This window comes from Meleagris gallopavo, chromosome 2 (assembly GCF_905368555.1).
Source record: "Meleagris gallopavo chromosome 2, MGAL_WU_HG_1.1, whole genome shotgun sequence".
Lineage (NCBI taxonomy): Eukaryota > Metazoa > Chordata > Aves > Galliformes > Phasianidae > Meleagris > Meleagris gallopavo.
In genome coordinates, this window is record NC_139405.1 from 99,287,121 (window position 1) to 99,307,781 (window position 20,661).

General features: G+C 39.7%; 3 protein-coding genes across 9 annotated transcripts in view; 2 read left to right on the plus strand and 1 right to left on the minus strand.

The window, feature by feature from the left end:
• VSNL1 (visinin like 1) overlaps nucleotides 1-7,861 on the plus strand; it is a 76,628-nt gene extending 68,767 nt beyond the window's left edge. For all 6 annotated transcript variants that reach the window (XM_085218065.1, XM_085218067.1, XM_085218064.1 and 3 more), the window contains exons 3-4: nucleotides 4,712-4,927; nucleotides 5,888-7,861. In XM_085218065.1, coding sequence (XP_085074191.1) covers nucleotides 4,712-4,927; nucleotides 5,888-6,085 — 414 coding nt within the window. In that variant the 3' untranslated portion in view covers nucleotides 6,086-7,861. The remainder of the gene's footprint in view (nucleotides 1-4,711; nucleotides 4,928-5,887) is intronic.
• The window catches only part of KCNS3 (potassium voltage-gated channel modifier subfamily S member 3), a 444,844-nt gene that overhangs the window by 267,262 nt on the left and 156,921 nt on the right, over nucleotides 1-20,661 (plus strand). The window lies entirely within an intron of this gene.
• Nucleotides 10,398-20,661, minus strand: part of SMC6 (structural maintenance of chromosomes 6) — a 32,570-nt gene continuing 22,306 nt past the window's right edge. For both annotated transcript variants that reach the window (XM_085218062.1, XM_010707962.3), the window contains exons 22-28: nucleotides 19,470-19,607; nucleotides 18,279-18,424; nucleotides 17,469-17,594; nucleotides 15,288-15,393; nucleotides 14,051-14,203; nucleotides 12,252-12,349; nucleotides 10,398-10,861 (exon numbers count right to left, since the gene is read on the minus strand). In XM_085218062.1, coding sequence (XP_085074188.1) covers nucleotides 10,753-10,861; nucleotides 12,252-12,349; nucleotides 14,051-14,203; nucleotides 15,288-15,393; nucleotides 17,469-17,594; nucleotides 18,279-18,424; nucleotides 19,470-19,607 — 876 coding nt within the window. In that variant the 3' untranslated portion in view covers nucleotides 10,398-10,752. The remainder of the gene's footprint in view (nucleotides 10,862-12,251; nucleotides 12,350-14,050; nucleotides 14,204-15,287; nucleotides 15,394-17,468; nucleotides 17,595-18,278; nucleotides 18,425-19,469; nucleotides 19,608-20,661) is intronic.

Sequence of the window (20,661 nt, forward strand, 5' to 3'; positions counted from 1 at the left end):
TGACTCTGTCCTGATTACATAGCAGGGATTCACATGCTTTGGATGAGAAATGCTTTGGTATGTCTATAACATGCCAGAGGGAATTAATAACTCCTGGAAGGCAGAATGGGAGAAGAGGGTAGAAAAAGAAATTGGGTCATATTTTGCTCTATGTAAAGGCAACAGCAAGAGGAAAACAAACATGAATCTGACTTCTAAAGCAATGCAGCTACATTAACACAAGAGAAAAATAGGTTTATGTAGTGGCTTCATTGCCTGTTCCATCAGTAGAAGTACATACGGACAAGGTAAATGTCATCATCTGGCTGTTTCTTGGATTCTGCTAGTGTTCGTGGATAACACTTGGATAACTTGAATAACAGCTTGAATTTAAAAAGCCACGGATTCTGATGCTCCATTTTTATTCATCTATTTGCATGTTGGAAGGCAGAGGGAACACACTTCACAAATGGTGAACGAGTTTATTAGAGGACCATGCTTACTCTTTCCAGCTTTATTGGCAAAGTAAAAATAGCTAGGAAAAGACAATTGAAATGTTCTCCACGAAACCCTGCTGCTCTTCCCTGCAGTTCTCACATGCATCATTAACCCACAGAGCCAAATCAACCAGCCAGTTTTCCTTTGGCTTTACCTGTGGTGGAGCAGGGATCTCGGATCCCCCATGGGACCCACTGGTGCAGCACTTGCTTTGGATCGTGCAGGGCTGAATTGAAGCAGCGCTGCTTCTCCCCTGCAGAAATTAGTGCTGTAGCTGAGGGTGGCCACTGAGAGAGCTTTTAGACCTCCCTTAGGATTTCTCTGCCTAATGGAGTGATGATACAAGGCGAGGAGGAGCTGGGGATAGGATGGAGAAGACGTACCTTACATCTGAATATTGTGTTTGAATTCGTTTCTGGTATTCCCAGTCATGTTACAGCATTGCAGCACTAGCACAGTGTGGGGACATGGTCCAGTTCCATCTCTAGGAGTTTCAGTAATGAAATTGAATTGTTATATCCATCACTTGATTTCCAGTGAGTGAAATATGAAGAAAACAGCCCAGCCCATTCCAAGGCATGTGGTCCAGTAGTGTATGTGTTCCTCTGTGCCGAGGTTTGCTGCTCCGTGGCTGAGAGCAGAGAACAAGGCAGTAGCATCTGTGTTTCTGTGATCCAGATCACTTAACATTTGATCAAGTTGTGAATGGAAACATGCATAGCTTCCAGAATTACTTCTGCTATCATGGAATCAAATTATGCTGTACTTCTTCCTTACCTGTTGCATCTCTGTAGTAAAGCTCTGCCTCGGAAAGCTCTGAGACTCAAATGCTGAATGCTTATCTGAGTTTGTCTGAATGGTTTTCATTTAAAGGGCAGTTGGGGATAGTACCACAGAAGGACGTTGATGCAGCAGGGTGTTGGCAATTGCCTCTGGAACAGGGTGTCCAAAGTCTGCTCAAATGCGTTGTGTGAAGAAAAACCTTGGAAATCTATAGACCAAACATTTGGATAGCTTAGACTGGTGGAAGATATGGCTATGGAGATGATGGCTCTGCACTCCTCCATGCCTGGATTCTTTTTTGGGCTCTGCCTTGGTTATCTAAATGTCCTTGGGGAGTCTGGACTTCAGTAGCACCATTTAGACTGTTCAGTTCATTAAATATTTCATCCAAAGAATGGTAACTTAGGGAAAACCATTGACAGAACTAGAAGTAAGGAAATGGTTTCAAATTTAGTGTTATCATAGGCACTATTCAACCCCCACTGGGGTAAGTAGATTACTGGTAATGATAGGTATTGTGTTTAGCATTGTGATACAGATGGGATTAAAGGAGAATTGTGAAAATTCCCTGAGATCAAGCCAATTTTAAAATACTTACTGAAGGAAATGTTAGAATCCAAATCTTCTGCCTCCTTAAAAAGATGCTCAGCCACTGATTTGACTGAGAGGGGATCTGATCCAGGTCTATAAATATCTAAGGTGTGGAGGGCAGAATGGTGAGGCCAGGCTGTTTTCAGCAGTGTGTGGAGACAGGACAAGGGGAAACAGCCAGAAACTGCAGCATAGGAAGTTCCGCACAAATGTGCACAAGAACTTCTTTACGGTGAGGGTGACGGAGCACTGGAACAGGCTGCCCAGGGAGGTTGTGGAGTCTCCTTCTCTGGAGATATTCAAGTCTCGCCTGGACGCCTACCTGTGCGACCTGGTGTAGGGAACCTGCTTTGGCAGGGGGTTGGTCTCGATGATCTCTGGAGGTCCCTTCCAACCCCTCTGATTCTGTGACTCTGTGATTAAGAAAAAAGTTGTGTACTTTGATCCCTCTAGAATCATAGAATCATAGAATCACTCAGATTGGGAACTCAAAGCTCCCTGATCTCCAATGATCTGCAGCTGGCACTTTCCTCCAAGTTCAGTTTGTCTCAGGCAAGAAGGGAAGTGCATGTGAGGTTTTCACAACCAGGCGGAGACCTTTCAGCGGGGGAAGGACATATCATCATCCCACTGCTGGTATTGTTTTGGAAAGCCTGTTTTGTGGACAAGTGCTGAAAACATGTGTACAGCCAAAACACAGGAGCTCCCACACAGGAGCACATTTCAAAATCCAACTCCTGTGTCCTAGGTATTCTGCACCTTCTGAAACCCTCCCAGGTACAAGAAGGATGTCCAGAAGCTTTCCAGAACAGTGAACCTTCAAGACATTTTTCTTCTACAAAATTTAGTAGCAAAATAAGAGAGATTTGTCTTTTTCTCTTCCTGTTTCATTTCCTAATTAGTAGTTGTCTATATGAATAACAATTCTGTCCCACACCAGTGTATTATCTAACTCGTCTGGAAAATCACAGGCCAGAAAAGAGATGGAACTAGACAAGCAGAAACAAACGACCAGTGTTTGGTCACCCATAGAACTGAGTGCTGCAGAAAGCCCAGGCAGGCATGGCTGGCCTTGGTTTTGGGCAAAAAGGGTCAAGCAGGATACAGTGTACAAAGAGGGGGTACACTTTTCAGTAGCACCATTGCAGCAGCAGAAAGGGACTGCTTGCCCTAACGTGTAAATTCATCTCCTGGGCATGGGGCTTCCAAGGCTGCTGAGGAACCCACTGACCTGCCCAGCCATTGTAGGCCTCTGACAATTCCCATTACATTCCTTTGCTTGTTTTTGAGATATTCAGTGGTACCACATGAGGCAGCCTAAACTATGTGAATCCATCCTGCCAAAACTGAGTGCTTGTCTTCCAGAATTGTGTCTCCCATTTCCAGTTGGCTAAGACCAGTTCAACATGGAAGCCTACAAGGTTGTTTTTAAACAAGCTTTGACAATGTTTTTCAGTTGTTCTGAGCTAAAAATAATACAGATCAGCAGGTACAGACTGGAGAAGTGTCCTCAATCCCTAAAGGACCTTTTATTGCATTTGCTCCCTAGAGGGAAGTATATAGAAAAAATAATAAAAAAGGCATCAATCCCATTTGTTCTCCTTACAAGGCTGTAAGTGCCTGAAAGGCAGTGGCCTTTCTCAACTGAGAAAATTCACTGCCCTGTTTGTGATGAAAAAATTAGGAGGATGGTTTTCCCCGTTACATGCCATCGATGTTATATGACTGGCATGAGAGAGAGACACATCTTGCTGATGCTCCTTTAATGGGATGAGATGTTTCCCCATGATTATTCAGAAATTGCCATCAGCACCTCCAGCCACCAACTCCTCCTAATGCCACTTCTCAGTCATTTTCAGGGGTGACCTTCACTGCAGTCTAGTTCTTTGCTTCTGGCACTGCATTTCAGTGATGGGAGAAGCAGCCAAGAGCCAGTGGCTGGATGCTAACCATACAAATCCAAATGGGAAAACAGCCACTTTAGCAGCAAATGCTGACCTTAACAAAATGCCACTGGAAGAGGTACAGCGTTCCCATCTCTCTTGTTGTGCCTTCAGACCGCATTCCTGAAAGGAGATGAGCATTGCTGATACCTCTTCTGTGATAACACAAAGCTCAAAATACAAAGAAGAGCTGAAATCCCACATGTGAGGGTCATCTGAAACACTTTTCAGTTACGGCGATCACTAACAGCGGGTATTAAAGATGAGCAGCATGGCCCCATATCCTTTAACCAAATCTCAGTTTTCACCTTACCTACTTGTATTAAGTTACCAGCAAAAGAGAACGTGGTTTTGACTTTTTACAGTGAGGATTATTTTATGAAACAGATTTGCACGACAAGGAGCCCACACATGTACTTGGTTGCAGCCATCTAAGAGCTGTTATTGCTAAGCTGAATGAAAGACTTTTAAAATTCAGCTTGCTTGCTGTATTTCACAGTCGGAGAATAAGGCAGTAAATAATAACAGCTGTAAATGTAAATGCTTGGGAAGCAGGTATTTGATTTGAAATAGTTTCTAACGCAGCATAGATCGGATGAAAGTGAGTCTGGCTCACAAGACTGGCTCTGGTGCTGAGAACACCACCTCCTTAGCACAGCACTATCACAAGCTGCATCTTTCAGTGCAGTTTACTGCACTGGATTCAGCAGCCCCAGCTCATTACAACCTGGGAGCTGCTTCCCCTGAGGAACACAGGCAGTGAGATGAACTGCAACATGGAGCAAATGGGACCGGAGCCAGAGGCAGCTCCGCTTTCAGATACCGTATCTCTAATGGCAGCATTGAGTTTAGACCGCTGGGTTGAACTTCCAGGGCTCAAAGCTGGAAGGAAACCTTTTTATTATTTTATTTTGCAGTTCTTTCCGTATGGAGATGCTTCCAAGTTTGCCCAGCACGCCTTCCGAACCTTCGATAAAAACGGAGATGGGACCATCGACTTCAGAGAGTTCATCTGTGCATTGTCCATCACCTCCAGAGGCAGCTTTGAGCAGAAGCTAAACTGGGCCTTCAACATGTACGACCTGGATGGTGATGGAAAGATTACAAGGGTGGAAATGCTGGAAATCATAGAGGTGAGAACAGTGTGGCACTCAAAAAGAGCACATCTGAACATCAGTAAAGTTCAGTTACGTGTTCACAAATCTTTTAGATTTTAAACACACGAGGCTGTAGGCTCTATCATTAAAAAAGCACATTATATACATTTATCTGATACTGACACACACAGTAAGTGATTTAAACACACTAATTTTAATGGACATGTAATCACGGAGAGTTGCTGTGAGTACACATGTGCACATGGGTTCTTAAATATCAAGAGGTAAGTTTGTTTGCCAATGAATGGATTCAACACAAAAACAGCATAGCAAAAGATTTGCAAAGCCCACTGCAAAACCACCAGGCCTGCACGAAATTACTGCTAAAGTTTCTGCCTGAGTGGCTGAAACCTTAATGGAGGTTAAGTTATTGCAGAAATGTACAGAGATAACAGCACGCAGTTTTAAGGAGGTTTTCGCTAACAGACTAAAGATTTAAGACAACTGTTGTATATAAGGAGAAGTATAAAGCTTACTTCCCTAGTCTCTGCCAGTTCCTAGCCACAGTGGTTACTTCCAGGCTTTGCTCAGAAGTACACACGGCAAGCTTTTCAAAGGAGATGACTTCTCAAACTGTTTATTCATCATTTCCATGGAATTTCTCAAAGGAGTCACTAAAAACCAAACAAACCGTTCACCAGAGAATAGGTTACAACAGTTTGGTGCTGTAAAACCAAAGAAATTTACTCCAGCATGCAAAATGCAACTGCTGAAAGAAACCTACACCTGAAAAAGAAAGTAATATACATCCTTCTGTGTTTTCAGTGAACAGATTTCAGATTCCATGAAAAAGAAAAATGCTCAGGGAAGCTGGCAATCACTTTATTGTTAGAACATCATTCTGAAATTTGAACACATTAAAAAAATAAGTGAATAAAGTAAAATAAAATCAAGCTAGCCCTTACGTTGACTTTTCTATTTGGTTTCTTTCCAAAGGCCATCTACAAAATGGTAGGCACTGTGATAATGATGAAGATGAATGAGGATGGCCTGACGCCTGAGCAGCGGGTAGACAAGATCTTCAGTAAGATGGATAAGAACAAAGACGACCAGATCACACTGGATGAATTCAAAGAAGCTGCAAAGAGTGATCCTTCCATTGTATTACTCCTGCAGTGTGACATTCAAAAATGAGCTTGTGTATAATGCATCATAGACTGCACAGAAGTTTAATGTTCCATTCAGTTTGCAGCTATTTCCACACACACAGAAATTTGCTTGGACTACCTATAAATGGACTTGCTTCTTGTGTTTGAAACACTTGTGTGCATGAGAATGTCATTTGCTAAAGAATTTTAAAAGTATATATTATAAAAATAAACTGCCACAACGTGATGTGTGCAATGTCATTTCATACCAACCCTATTCCTCTGAAGCCTGTGCAGCAGTCCTGTGCTGCAGTGAATTATATTATTTATTGTTCATGTTTTACTGATGCTAGAGCTCTGTGTCTCCTAGACTGAGTAATGTTAGTGACACTGAATTCCCATGGTAATGTTAATTGTTTATTATAAACCATGCCACCATTCTGCTGTAAAGTAGTATTGGACAGACAGAGGTAAGAGTTCCTCAGTTCTTGAGTCTGATCCACACATGTGCTCGTATTGTCAGTGGATATAAATGTACTTCATTTGCATGCCTTTTAGGTTTGCCTTAATTCTTACCTCATTTGCATCCCTTCTATCTGGAAAGAGCTATGTCAGAGGAATGCAGTATAAAAAAGCAAATCCTGCTAAAATGTTCCCCTTAAAAGTATATATAAATATATATATATAATGTTTAAAATATTGTTTTATTGGAAGTTTAAAGGTTTTATTGGAAGTGTATTGATCTTTGCCTGAATTTTCAAAAGCTTCCACAGAGGTTGCAATATATATGTCCCAAATAAATTTATAACATTTGACCTTTTCCCCTAATTCTTATTTCACGTCTTCAGCATGGTAATAGAAAAAGAAAATCTATAAATCTATCTTTACTTATCTGTCACTGTACTACTGGGAAATATATATATTTCGTTATGGAAAGCATGAAGAAAACTTTGCACTCACTCGGTATAAGAGTCATGTTATACAAAATGAACAGTTGTAGTGCTTGTATTTCCAACAGAGCAGCTGTTTATCCTCTAAGATGTTAATGCTAAAATTAACAGTATACCTACTAGACCTGTGCTTACATCACTTTTTCAGCTAGCTGGAAGACAAATACAGTTCATTTGCTTGGCCTAACCCTGGTCTTTTAATGTTTTTCCCACCTTAAGAGTTTCTCCACTTACAATATGACATGAAACCACCACAGGCATTATATAAAGAAATATTGTCAAAAATTACGGCTGATAGTTTTACAGTATGATAATTGAGAAGGGATCAAAGAACAACCTTTGTTCTCAACTCTGCCTGCATCAACCAAGGTTATGCCCATAGTGTGGCAAGTATGAGTGCTGCACAGCCCCAGGGAGAGAGTGGAGAACACTTGCATACTGCAGACAATCTTCCTTATACTAGGTTTCCAAGTTGCTTTAAACAAAGTCAATTGTTCATACTTTTACCCATGAAAAAGCCTGAAAGGCTGACAGTTGCATGTTGGATATTTCTACTTTGCCTTAGGAAATAAGACCGTAATAGCTAAAAATCAGACAATAAAGCATGGCACAAAACAAATCATTGTCTGCAATTTCAAATCTAAACGGCAAGGGAGGGGAATCAGTCGTGACCACAATCACAACCATCCCCTCCTATTTATTTTTTCTTCATATTCCAAAGAAATAGGAAACAACTGAAGTTTCAACTATTTTTTTTTTTTTTAATACCAGAATTTTACTTCGCCTACACAGGTAGTATTCTTGCCAAAATAGTGGTATACTTTGTATGTTTGGCTGTAACTTAAAAATAAAAGTTCTGAAACTATAACATACTTCTGAGTACAATATGCCCATTGTTTCCATATAGGCTAAAATTACCAGTGGTAGAGAGAATATTGAATAATCCTGTGATTTTATGCCTCTTTTGCTTACACATGCTTATAAGGGCTGCCGTGCATCCACGTTTTCCTGCACCTTAAATCTACCCAAGTGGACACGCTCTGTTTACTTGAATAAAACATTAAGGACTACACTGCCATCCAAAACACCAACAGCTCAACCTAGACTCAAACGTAACAGCATCACACAAGTCTCTTTGGGTAGCTGGTTCAGGAAACTCAATCCTTTAAGAGCCAAGAATGAGACAGCTCTGAGACCTGAGAAGGATCACTGCAAAGTAAGTATCCAAGCGACTGCTCCAGTCTTAGTTTACTCAGAGCTAATTCTCTACCATGAAAATAGTTGCTTGTAATTACTATACAGCCAGGCACAGATTTTCATCAAGTACAGTGCTAGATTAGAACACAGTATATGATTTGAATCAAAGATTGGAGTCATTGCCAATTGCTCCAATATTTCAAGCAAGCCTGTAGAAAACTTCAGAGCAACCTCAAGTAGAAACGTTGTGATATTCCTTAATCTCTTTTTCCCACAAGTCATTATAATAAGTACTATTGAAGATAAAGGTTTTCCTCTGCCTCTAAACTCTTATTTTTTGGAAGCTGAAGAAAATCAGGAGGAAATAAAGCTACTGAAGCATTCTAGTTCCATCATAAAACCAAGTCCCTCTGAAGATGTGGTTCAATACCTCGTAAGAGTATTGATTTTCAGAAAAACACAAATTTGGCTCAAGTTCCAGGAAAGTTTCGCCACGGATGCAGTTTGCATTTCCCATCTCCCCTCCCCGCCAATGTTCTCACACAGATACTTACAACTTGCTTAGGACTAAAGTATTTATCATCACACCACAGGGTTACAGAATCACTCTTTGGTAGGAGCCTCCAGAGGACTTTTTGCTTGAAGGAGGTGCAGTACTATTCAGACCCTGAAAGTCTGCAGAGGAAGGAGGCCCTACGGGCTGGCAGCACAATGTGTTTAAACACCTCCTACTCCATTGTGAACAGTACCTCTTCCCCATTGATCCAGTTAGAAGCTCAACCTGCAATTCAGAGCCACTGTCTCCCATTCTCTTGCCATGCATTTCAGTAAGCAGCCTGGCACTGTTCTACCATTACTTCCTCTTGCACAGGGCGAGCTTGCTCACAGTCTGCTGGCCTATTCTCCTAAGCTTTCAGAAGTAAGCATCTGAAGTCTTTAAAAGATGAGCAGACTTCATTGCTGGAGTTTCAACCCACCAAGAAAACCAACAGCAGTTCCAGAACACTTCCTTCAGTTCACAGCTATCTTCTTTATCTTTGAGACATCCGCAAATTTAATGGTGCTCGTATAAAAACTAAACAACATTAAAGAACAAAGTAACAATTTGTAGCCAACTATGATTCTTGCCACTAAGTCAATTTACAACTTAAACTGCAATGGTGTTTTACTGAGGAGCTGCTACTTGGTAAGTAACTCCAGTAGTAATGGTAGAACTGTTCCTTGAACTGTCTTAATGACTCCTGTGATGTTAAAAAGAAATTTAGATATATATCCCTGGTAGCTGAACTCTAAATGAACTGTTTCTGAAGAGCTCCCAATAACTGGAGAGAACTGGAGGGCATTAATTTGAGGCAGTTTGGAAAATCTGTTTTTACTTTCTCCATCCATCCCCTCATTAAAAGTCACTCAAGTACAGTGTCAGGAAAAAAAGAAGCCGACAGTTTAGAAGTTTCTATACTCTCTCTCAAAAATCTTCCACTACATTCCTCCACATTGAAGCACCTCCATCATTTCGTTACAATATAATGAATGCCTGCAAACTCAGTCTGTGCAAGAGTGAGAATCACAGAATCATAGAATGGCTGGGTTGAAAAGAACCACAGTGATCATCTGGTTTCAACTCCCTGCTATGTGCAGGGTCGCCAACCACCAGACCAGGCTGCCCAGAGCCACACCCAGCCTGGCCTTGAATGCCTCCAGGGATGGGGCATCCACAACCTCCTTGGGCAACCTATTCCAGTGCATCACCACCTTATGTGTGAAAAATTTCCCTCTAATATCTAACCTAAACCAACTTGTCTCAGTTTATGACCATTCCCCCTTGTCCTGTCACTATCCACCCTCATAAACAGCATATACAGAATATATAAAGAATATACAAACAGAATATATTAAGACATAACTTACTTGTTTCTCTAAGCTCATCTTCAAGGACAAACTATTCCCTACAAGATGCTGGGGAAGGAACACAAGCCGTTTTTCCTGCTCTGAGAATACAATGCAAAGAAACCCTTCACTCTGTGTGAATCCACACTACTCAGAAATAGTTGTTCACGTTCAGCTGCAGTGCTTCTACTGCAAGTACATAAATCAATAAATAGAGTTTTACTTCATGTGTGAACTACCACATGTTTAAGAAATAAAGCAGAACCACGAATAAACCAAGATCTTTAACTTAAGGCCAATTTTCAGAGCACAGAGACACTAAAGTATCATCGCAAGCAGCAGTTCTGGAGTTCTGTTTATTAAAATATAGCTTTGCAGTTACACAAAATTCATGTCATATTTTTCTTCCATCCACCCTTTCTCCCCATAAGCAGAAACACTCAAATAGTTGTTTGTTAAAAGTATGAGCTGAGCTGTAAGGATTTTAACAGGAAAACCTTGTGCTATAAAAACATATACAAGTACTTCTAAGAGTAAACAAATAAAATATGAAATACAGAGCTTCTTTTCCTGAGGGTATATAAGAAAGATCCTCTTACCCAACAGTAGGAAACAGCAACTTTACAGACATCAGTGAACATTTATCCCCAATATTGTGCCATATTCACATGCCTTATACTTAATCATCTTCCTCTTCTTCGTTCCTATTACGGAATGTCAGTGTTCTTTGGCCTCTTTCAGGGTCTTGCATTCGGAGGATACGAATACGGGAACTTACAGGCAGAAAACTAAAAATAAAGCATGCATGATTTAAACAAGGCACTTTCTTCACAAATTTTTTTATTTGATTCTCTCTGTTGCCTTTAAATAACTGTATCTTTTTCCTTCGACCATTTTAAAACATTAACATCAGGCTTCACTAAACTGAAAGCAGAACTTCAGATAAAGACCGATTTCAATCCTGCGATCTCTAACAATAAGACCACCTGAGTTACAGAAAAGGTACTTTTTAAGAGAAGCTCCAACTGAAATAACCATCAAATGCTGTTCATATTTGCCTTATAGATCCTGATATGGCACATATTCTAACAAGCATACCTTTACCCTTTCAACTCTTTGAAAGGGTAGATAACAGTAGGACAAGGGGAAACGGTTTTAAATTGAAGGAGGGAAGATTTAGGTTGGATGTCAGGGGGAAGTTCTTTACAGAGAGTGGTGAGGTACTGGAACAGGCTGCCCAAAGAGGTTATGGATGCCCCATCCCTGGAGATGTTCAAGGCCAGGTTGGATGGGGCCCTGGGCAGCCTGATCTGGTATTAAATGGGGAGGTTGGAGGCTGTGGAAGGGGAGTTAAAGAAGCTTCATGATCCTTGAGGTCCCTTCCAACCAAGGCCATTCTACAATTTTATGAAGTATATTTACTCGCCATCTAAGAATGAAGTTACTAACCATACAATTATACTAGCTTCTCCACTGATAATTCTTAATGTACTTTTTCTGAAGGTGGCCCACACAGAGAATTGTTACAATTGTATTGAATAGATTCAGAAATTCCCTCCAGGTATTTCCATTAAATACTGTATTAGGAGGGAGAGACAATTATAATTCGTTAACCTCATTTTGAAGAGTGCTTAAAGATCTCTGCAGGCTTCAGTGATTACTTCTGGCTAGCAGAGAAGAACTGGCTGCAGGAAGGTAGACAGGGAGTGACTCCCCTTAACTGGGCATAGCTTCACTAAGGAATTATACAGTAGGATTTTTCTGGGAACTATTAAATAAAACAAACAGCATCAAAAACAGTAAACAAATTATCAGCTTGTAGATTTAAAAAAAAAAAACAACTCAGCATAAACCTCTTGAAAGTACAGTAGTATTAACAGGAAAAATGGAAAATGGCAAAGCATTGTGTCAGTTTTGTGAGGAGAGAAGAAGATCCTACCTTATACAAGGAAACATTTCAAAAAGATGCATTGATTGAAGCCCCACTGAATGTTAAGGGACATAACATAAGGAAGAAAAACAAACATCCTCCTACATTCCCAGAACTATCAGCATGGAACTGCTTAATTGTTTATGTACTACTACTACCATATTCATCTCTCTCACCTCTCTAGTTATACCCCTTGCAATCGAACGGCCACGTACTACTTCTGCTAGGAAATCTAATAATGTGATTACCTCATGCTTTGTGGGGTGAGCAAAATGAACTGCCGATGACACTGAGAGTCAGCTACCTTCAGAATCATATCCATTGCAATTCTTCTGTTGAGCATATCCTAAAGACAAAGTTGTTTAGCAGGTGGTGATACTTCACTGCATTGTCACTGCACACATTAGGGCAACCAGGTATACATAAGTTAGAAAATACTGTAATAGGAAGACCTACCTGAATTAATTCATATACAGTAAAGCTTAGCTAAATAAAAATCCAATAAAAACAATGCTTGAGAAATGCTAGGGTTAAATTTTAAAAGCTATCAACAAAACTCTGGGAAATCTTTACTCTTTAGAACTTAGTATATATGCATAATAGAAAGTTAAGTTTCTATCAAAACAGTCACATCCTATTCTTTTCCCATCAGCTTTGATATACATGTATAATATTTCTTACTTCATCTGTATGCTGAGATGAGCTTTTTTTATTTGAGTAACGTTTGCTATAAAATTCTGCCTCCTACACTCCTTTTGGAACAGTCCCATGTAGCCATGTTCATCTCTGATTGCTAGGATCATTTTGGTTATGTTTTTTTAATTGTTTCTTAGGCTTTTCTTATTTATTATATCTAAAAACACTTCCCTGAAGGCTTACTGATAAAGATGTATACAATGAAAGATACAAGCAGGGATGAAACAAAGCTCTGATTCCAAAGCTTGAACGGGAGGAGCAGCTATTTCCCTTACAGAAATGCCGATGGAGTCCTCTTGTGGCAGGTCTCCAGCATTGCAGCATAAGGAACTACACACTGCTTAACGGAATGCTGCACTTAATGGCACAGCTGTATCAAAACAAACTGGGTGTAATTACTTAGGGAATACAGAAGATTAACGTTCACTGCAGGGCCTACAGTTTTGATTATGCATCTTTGTCTAGACAGGTGAATAAAATTCTGTACAACTAATTCATAACACAGGATCTAAGCTTTTCAAGTTTGTAGAATCTATGACACAAACAGGCAAAGCTCAGTCATTTAACACACACATGCTAAAAAAAACAGCTGCTGGACCACCTTGGATTTATGCATTCCTTTCTGAAGTTCTTAATGCATGAAATACATCATCCTTTTTTCCTTTTAGATCTTTGATTCCCAGTAAATTGATCAGTGGAGGAAAGGGACACTGAAGGAAAGACAGTAGGTAGTCTTCATCTCATAGAACTGTCCTTTCTCCCAAACCACGTTGGATATTAATAAGGATATATATATCTTTTACACATACATACATATATGTGTCTATATATGTATATGAATTCCTAACTGCCTATCCAGGGAAATGATACACAAAGATGAGGTTTATCAGTTCTAGCTGACAGGAGTATTTACTGTTCCTCATTCAGCATTTCAGCATCTTGGAAAGGAGCTACTGAGTGAAATACACAGCAAGTTTTTATGTAATAACTCAACTGCTATACTTGCACTGAAAAAAGATATTGATCACAAAAGTGGTAGAAGTCAAGGCACATGCTAAAAGCCCAGGAGAGTCACTGGCAAAAGCCAAGGCACGTGCTAAACTCATGACAGTCACAGCAACAAAGATAAATAGTAAGTGCTTGGGGAAGTAATAAAGAGTAACAGGCCAATTTTTAAAAAGTAAGCTTCCAAAAAAATCACTAAATGTATTGAAAAAAAGTTCCCTAATGGCACTTCTGTTTAATATTATTATTTAGAGTTAACTGAAGTGTTTAAAACTCTAACCAGTCACAACTCAACTGTTTTGCTAATTTACACAAACTAGAATGGCACATGTAGTTTAAACCGTACCATGTAGACGTCAAATTCATCCAGGCATCTGAAAGGAGATTCAGTAATGGACCATAGAGAAAGAATGAAACAAACTGTTGAGAAGGAACGTTCGCCTCCTGATAAAGATCTCACATTGTTCGGGGCAGCTCTGTCCTCCTCTCCAGGCTGAACCTGGAAATAAAAATAACAGAGCAATTTTTAAACTTGGAGACTTATTAACAGAGAAGTTATTTTAACTGTAAATGCATTATATATGATGTAGATACATCACTTGAAAAGAAATGTATGTAATTCCCCACCATTCTGGAAAGGATCCAGAATGAAATGGCTCTAAACTACTTTAAAACACATTTCTAGGACCATCACAGCTTCCCCAACTATGGCAGAATGCGCTGAACAGATTGAATAAATGATTCTGCCAGCATTTTCTTGTTCAATTCTCTATTTTAAAAGCTGTGAAACATTATTTAGTAAAATGACAACCAGTATCTTATTACAGAAAAATCCAATGGTTACCCCAGCTATAATAGAAAAGCAGGTAACTGATTCACAGCTGCAGTTAAAGGAGGAGCAGTTTATTCATCAGGATAAGTGCAACCACTGAAAACATTTGGTTCCATTGCTTATGGTGACACCTTGTGGCACTCTACCTAATTAAACTTCAGCATTTTCTCAACTTGTTAATTAAATTACTTTTAAATTAAATTACTTTTAATAAGCTAAGCAGAAAAACATTTTGTTGGTGGTGGTTTTTTATTGTTATTATTTTGGATGTTCTGGGTTTAACTTTCTTGACTACATTTAGATCTCACGCATAAGAAACATGAAACATCAGCTAGAAAAAGAGAAGTTAACTGATAAAGTTACACGATGACTTGACATTTTTGAGTGTTCTGGATACCTGCCCTTCACCTGTTTAATGAGGACAATGTCAACAACTATTTATGCCATCGCTACACATTTTCCCCTCAATTCCTAGAACTGAAGTCTCCCACAGACTAAGACTTTTGGGGGGGCACGTTAAGAGATACACATTTACAGAATACACAGAAAATATGTAATGCTGGGATCTATCAGCCACTTAAAGGAAATAGCCATCAAACATTCACACAAATACATCAAAGCTTCCTATCAATGATACAGGGATGAATAATTCTGAAAGACTAACTCAAATGACTGACAAGTGAACTCCTAATATTAAGAACAACTACTTTAACACATATTATCACACTTGAAATAATATAAAATAACTTACTGTTATCGAAAGTGTCTCATTTTTGTGATCAAAAAGTATTCTTCCACTGCAACCTCGAATGCGTAATAAGTGGTCAAAGTACAGTTTGCACCGCAAAGAAAGGAGCCTTAAATCAATTAAATCACACAAACATCACGTCAGTACACCTTAAAATACTTGAAAAAACAACAACAGATTTCTTTTTTTTTTTTTAAATTTAAATCAGCAGCTTCACATCAGAATCTTGAATGCTGAGCCCTACTCTATTAATAACATTTTCCTATATCAAAAACACTCTCGTGCAGCTGACTTGACACTGGACGTATTGGAGAGACTCAGACACAGTAACAAGCAAAGAAACCCAGAAGTATTGGCTTTGTACTTTCTGTAAGTTTAACTCCTGCTTTAATAGACTTTTTACACGCTTGTTCCACAGCTCTAACAGAAAAAGTGGTTGGTCTATGTCTCAGTTACAAGTGGGCCAGAGTAGCTGTTCTTCATAGCATTTGGTATGATGCTACGTTTGGTTTTATGAGAAAAACAATGTTGATAGTTGTCACAGAGCAGTTCTGTATGGAGTCAAGGATGCTTAGTTTAAGGAAGTTTAAGGAAGTTTAAATGCTCTCAGCTTCTTGTGCTGCCCAGTCAGCAAGGAGGGCACAAGGAGCTGGGAGGGGACAGAACCAGACCAGCTGTGTAAGGAACTGGCTGGAGGTCCAGGCCCAGAGGATGGTGTTGAACAGAGTTAAATCCAGCTGGCAACTGGTCACGAGTGGTGTTCCCCAGGGGTTGGTACTGGGGCTTGTCCTACTCAACATCTTTATTGGTGACCTTGATGAGGGCATCGAGTGCACCCTCAGTAAGTTTGCAGATGACACCATGTTAGCAGGAAGTGTTCGTTTATCTGAGGGTAGGGAGACCCTACAGAGGGATCTAGACAGGCTGGATAGCCAGGCTGAGGCTGATGGGATGAGGTTCAGCAAGACCAAATGCCGGGTCCTGCACTTTGGCCGCAACAACCCCAGGTAACGCTACAGGCTTGGGGCAGAGTGGCTGGAGGACTGCGTACAGGAAATGGACCTGGGGGTATTGGTCGATACTCAGCTGAACACGAGCAGTAGCATGCCCAGGTGGCCAAGAAGGCCACTGGCACCCTGGCTTGCATCAGAAATAGTACTGCCAGCAGGAGTAGGGAGATGATCGTCCCTCTCTACTCAGCCCTGGTGAGGCCGCACTCTGAGTGCTGTGTTCAGTTTTGGGCCTCTCACTACCAGAAGGACATGGAGGCTCTGAAGCATGTTCGGAGAAGGGCAGTGAAGCTGCGAGGGGTCTGGAGCACAAATCATACGAGGAGAGGCTGAGGCAACTAATCACATTGTTTTTCCAACTGCCTGACCAGGTGACCTCTAAACTATCAGGCATAATAGCACTGGATCTTAGAGCAAGATTGGGTTAGAAAACTATGCAAGACAAAAGGAAGGAAGAGGAACATGACTAGTAGCTGTGCTGAGACACTAATCACTAGAACTCCATAGGGACTCAACAGCTGTGCACTGCCTCACTTCACAAGTACCATGGAATTTTTTTTAAAAAACATCAGTTTTGTCCAAGTTCTGTCCAGTATCATAGTCTGTATAATCTGTCAACTATGTCAGAGCACTCACTACAGCTTATTCAAACTGTCTAACACCTGCTGGCTTATTTAAAGCAAACATATTTACTTCTAAGTGTGTTTAAAAAAAATCCAAAGAAAAGTACTGTCAAAATGATTCCCAAATATATTTACAGCATGTGTGACAACATCAGTCCTACTCATTCTTAAAAGTTTCCAACGATAAGTGCTATAACTTTAGCACTGTACATTTTAGGCTTTGAAACTGATTTAACTCTAAGAAAGCTGTATCACCATAAAAATATTTATTTCTCATGAGCACGCTCTGTAATTCACCCCCTGAAGCACAGGCACCAATTACATATCAGCAGTATACTCTGTTAGCCAAAGAATGCAACCTCAGAGACCACTGTACCACACTCCTCAACTAGCAGATCTGAAGAGCAGCAGAAACAACTTTTTATGATGAATATTCAAATTATAATAAAGTATAACGTCAGCATGTGTGGAAATTTTTCTGTTTTACTGTATAATAAATATATCTACATCCTAGTTAACTGAAAATTGAAATTACAGTAAAATGACTTTACCTTAAGAACCGACGATATATGTTGAATCTCTGTGTCATTATTTCTTCCAGCAGCCTAATAAATTTCTTTAGGTTATTTACTTTACTGTTTGCATCCTCATATCTTTCCTTTGCATCAAGAAATCGCCTGTTTTAATTAACAGGAAGTTCAGCATTAACGTGTACTAGACTAAAATCAAGCAGTTACTGCAAATGCTGAAAATCAATTTAATAATTAAAATATTCAAATAGAAATTGTATTGTAAGGCTCCATATTAAAACTAAAAGCATTTCAACATGTCAGGTAATCCATCCTTCACAAATGAGAAGAGAACAAATAATTAAGTTTAACTTCTATTTGTTTTTCTGTTAAACAGAATCTTGTGTACTAAAGAGAATTAATGATTGAGCTTCCCATGTACAAGAACAGCCAAGTGAAATACACTGCAGCTTAAATCTCAAGTAACTGTCTAACTTCTACGTTAGTTATTCTAAGTAGAAAAATGCTTAATGCTCTGTGCATCCCAGAACAAGAGTGAGTTTTGATCTAGTCATAACCAGTCATAACTGGGGTACCTCTAAATACTTAAGTGCAAGTGTTTAATTATTGGTTGTTTCAGAGTATCAACCCTGCGTGAAACCTACCTACAGAGGAGGTTCAACTTTCCTAAGACCATTCAGTACTGGCTGACTGAGCAATCAATACAGTATGGTTCTACACATTCATCTATTGCTTAAGTATGAAAAATACATGAATGCCCTCTAAGAAAACTGGTGTTTCCTCTCTCTCTTCCATCTTACTTGAACTAGACAAACATTAACAATGACTTACTGTATTATTTCTTCTGTGTTTCCACGGTGACTTTTTTCTGTCTTTATCCTCTCTCTCAAGCGATTCATCTCTGCATCAAGACTCTTCACAGTACGGGTGACTTCTATGCGCTCTGAGTAGATTTGCCTAGCCTGTGCAGTTTTTTCCTAAAGAAACATTTGAAATTCAATTAGCTGTTACATCTTTAAAATGTCTGTTAGTCTTTGCTGCAAATATTTTGTGCTACAGAAAAAGCAAGGCTTCCAAGCAAAACCAAAAGTTTTTGCAATATTATTTATGTACGCTCATTACAACAAAATTATTGTTACCATCAACAATTTTACTAACAGCATTTCTGAATAGGTAGTTATTTAGTATTGGTCTCTTCCAATATCTAAAAGGTGCTTACAGCAAAGCGGGGTTGGTCTCATCTCACTGGTGACAGGTGACAGAACAAGAGAAAATGGCCTCAAGTTGCATCAGGGTAAGTTTAGGTTGGGTATCAGAAAAACTTTTTTTTACAGAAAGGGTTGTTAAGCACTGGATTAGGCTCCCCAGGGAGGTGGTTGAGTCACCATCCCTGGATGTGTTTAAAAACGATTTGGATGGGGTGCTCAGGGACATGATTTAGCAGAGGGTTATTAGGGTAGTACAGTTAGGTTGTGCTTGGACATGATCTTGAAGGTCTTTTCCAACCTGAGCAATTCTATGATTCTAGTTCAGTATTAACAACGATATCTAGCAATTTTAATGTATTCACTGTTATTTATCTAATAGAGATAAATAAGGAACTAAGTGCACCAATACTTCAATAGGACTTAATCATCTAAATGCTTCCATAAAGGATTTCAGAATTAGTCTGTAAAGCTTAACAAGTTCAGTCACTGAAAGGTCACGTATGAAGTCTGTACAGGAGAAAAATCTGGCTCCCAAAAAGCAGAACAGTAATATTCAGATTAACTTAAAATACGTATTTCTGGGTGAAAGCATTCCCATCTTCGCATTGCATAAATGCAGAAGAGTAATTCCTGATGGATAATCATTAACTTATCAAGACTGACATGGTGCTCTGCCAGACAGAGATGCCTTGATTCACTTACACAAAGTCTACTTGATCTACACGCGAATAGCTTGGAACATAATTAAGAAAATATTCATCTTACCAAGTATTAACCATCATCTGTATGCTATAAAAGCAAAATGATTTATTACCTCCAATTCTTTCTCTTTGGCAGCTAGTAATTCTTTATGTTTTTTTATGCAAGTCAAATGTTCTTTCTTTTTGTCTTCATAGTACTGCAAACAACGTCTTCTGTTTTCCACTTCTGAGTCCGCTTTGTCCAATTCATCCTATTTTGAGGAAGTCAAGATGTGAAAAGTGAACTGTATGAGGCAGATGCCTAAGCACCTCTCTAATATATACACACTTTTCAAGTGTAATCTGACAGCAAGAAGGGTGAGAGTGCACAAGATGCTGGAAGAGGACAAAACCAGAACCACTGACCCAAATAGACCAAAGGGACTTTCCGAACATATGACATCATGCTCAACAATAAAAGCTGGGAAAAAAGGATGGAAAGGGAGGACACACTTGGAGTAATGGTGTGTGTCTTCCAAAGAAACCACTATGCGTGATGGAGACCTGGTTTCCTGGAAGTGGCTGAACATCTGCCAGCTGGAAGCTAATGAATCCCTTTCTCTATTTTGTTTGTATACACTCTTTGTGATCTACCTAGTAATCTTACTCTCAATCCACAAGATTTCTCACTTTCACTCCTCTTCTGATTCTCTTCCTCATCCCAATGCTGAGAGAGTGAGAAGCAGCAGGTTGCTGAGATGCTTACCGGAGTTAAACCACAATGGAATTGAACCTTGAAGGGATGTTCTTTCTACTAAATCCCCCCAAAACAAATTCATTGTGTGTACTCCATTCTAACCAGAACTTCTAATGCATTTGATTACCCAGCTGTGTGAAAGTTCAGTGTTCCACTAACTAAAGTGCATGACAGCTGCTACAAAAGTAATGCCTCTTATTTTATTATGTTCGTGGGATGGCAGCAGACACTGAATCTTCCTGTTAATATTCTGTTACATTTCATTGCTGTGTGACAGATGGCAGCAGGGGGGCACTCTGATAAAATGCTGTCTGATACAGAAGTTCGTATGAAACAAAGGCATGTCACTGAATTCCTCCATGTGGAAAAAATGGCACCCACTGACATTCATCAGTGCTTGCTGAATACTGGAGACAAAACAGTGGAGGTGAGCACAGTGAGGCAGCAGGTGGTGTGTTACCACAGTGACATCAAAGACAAGCCATCTATCAGACAGCCATGCAGATTTTAACAGGCGCTGCATGCACCCTTGCTCATGGCTGGCAAAAATGCATAGCTAATGGTGGTGG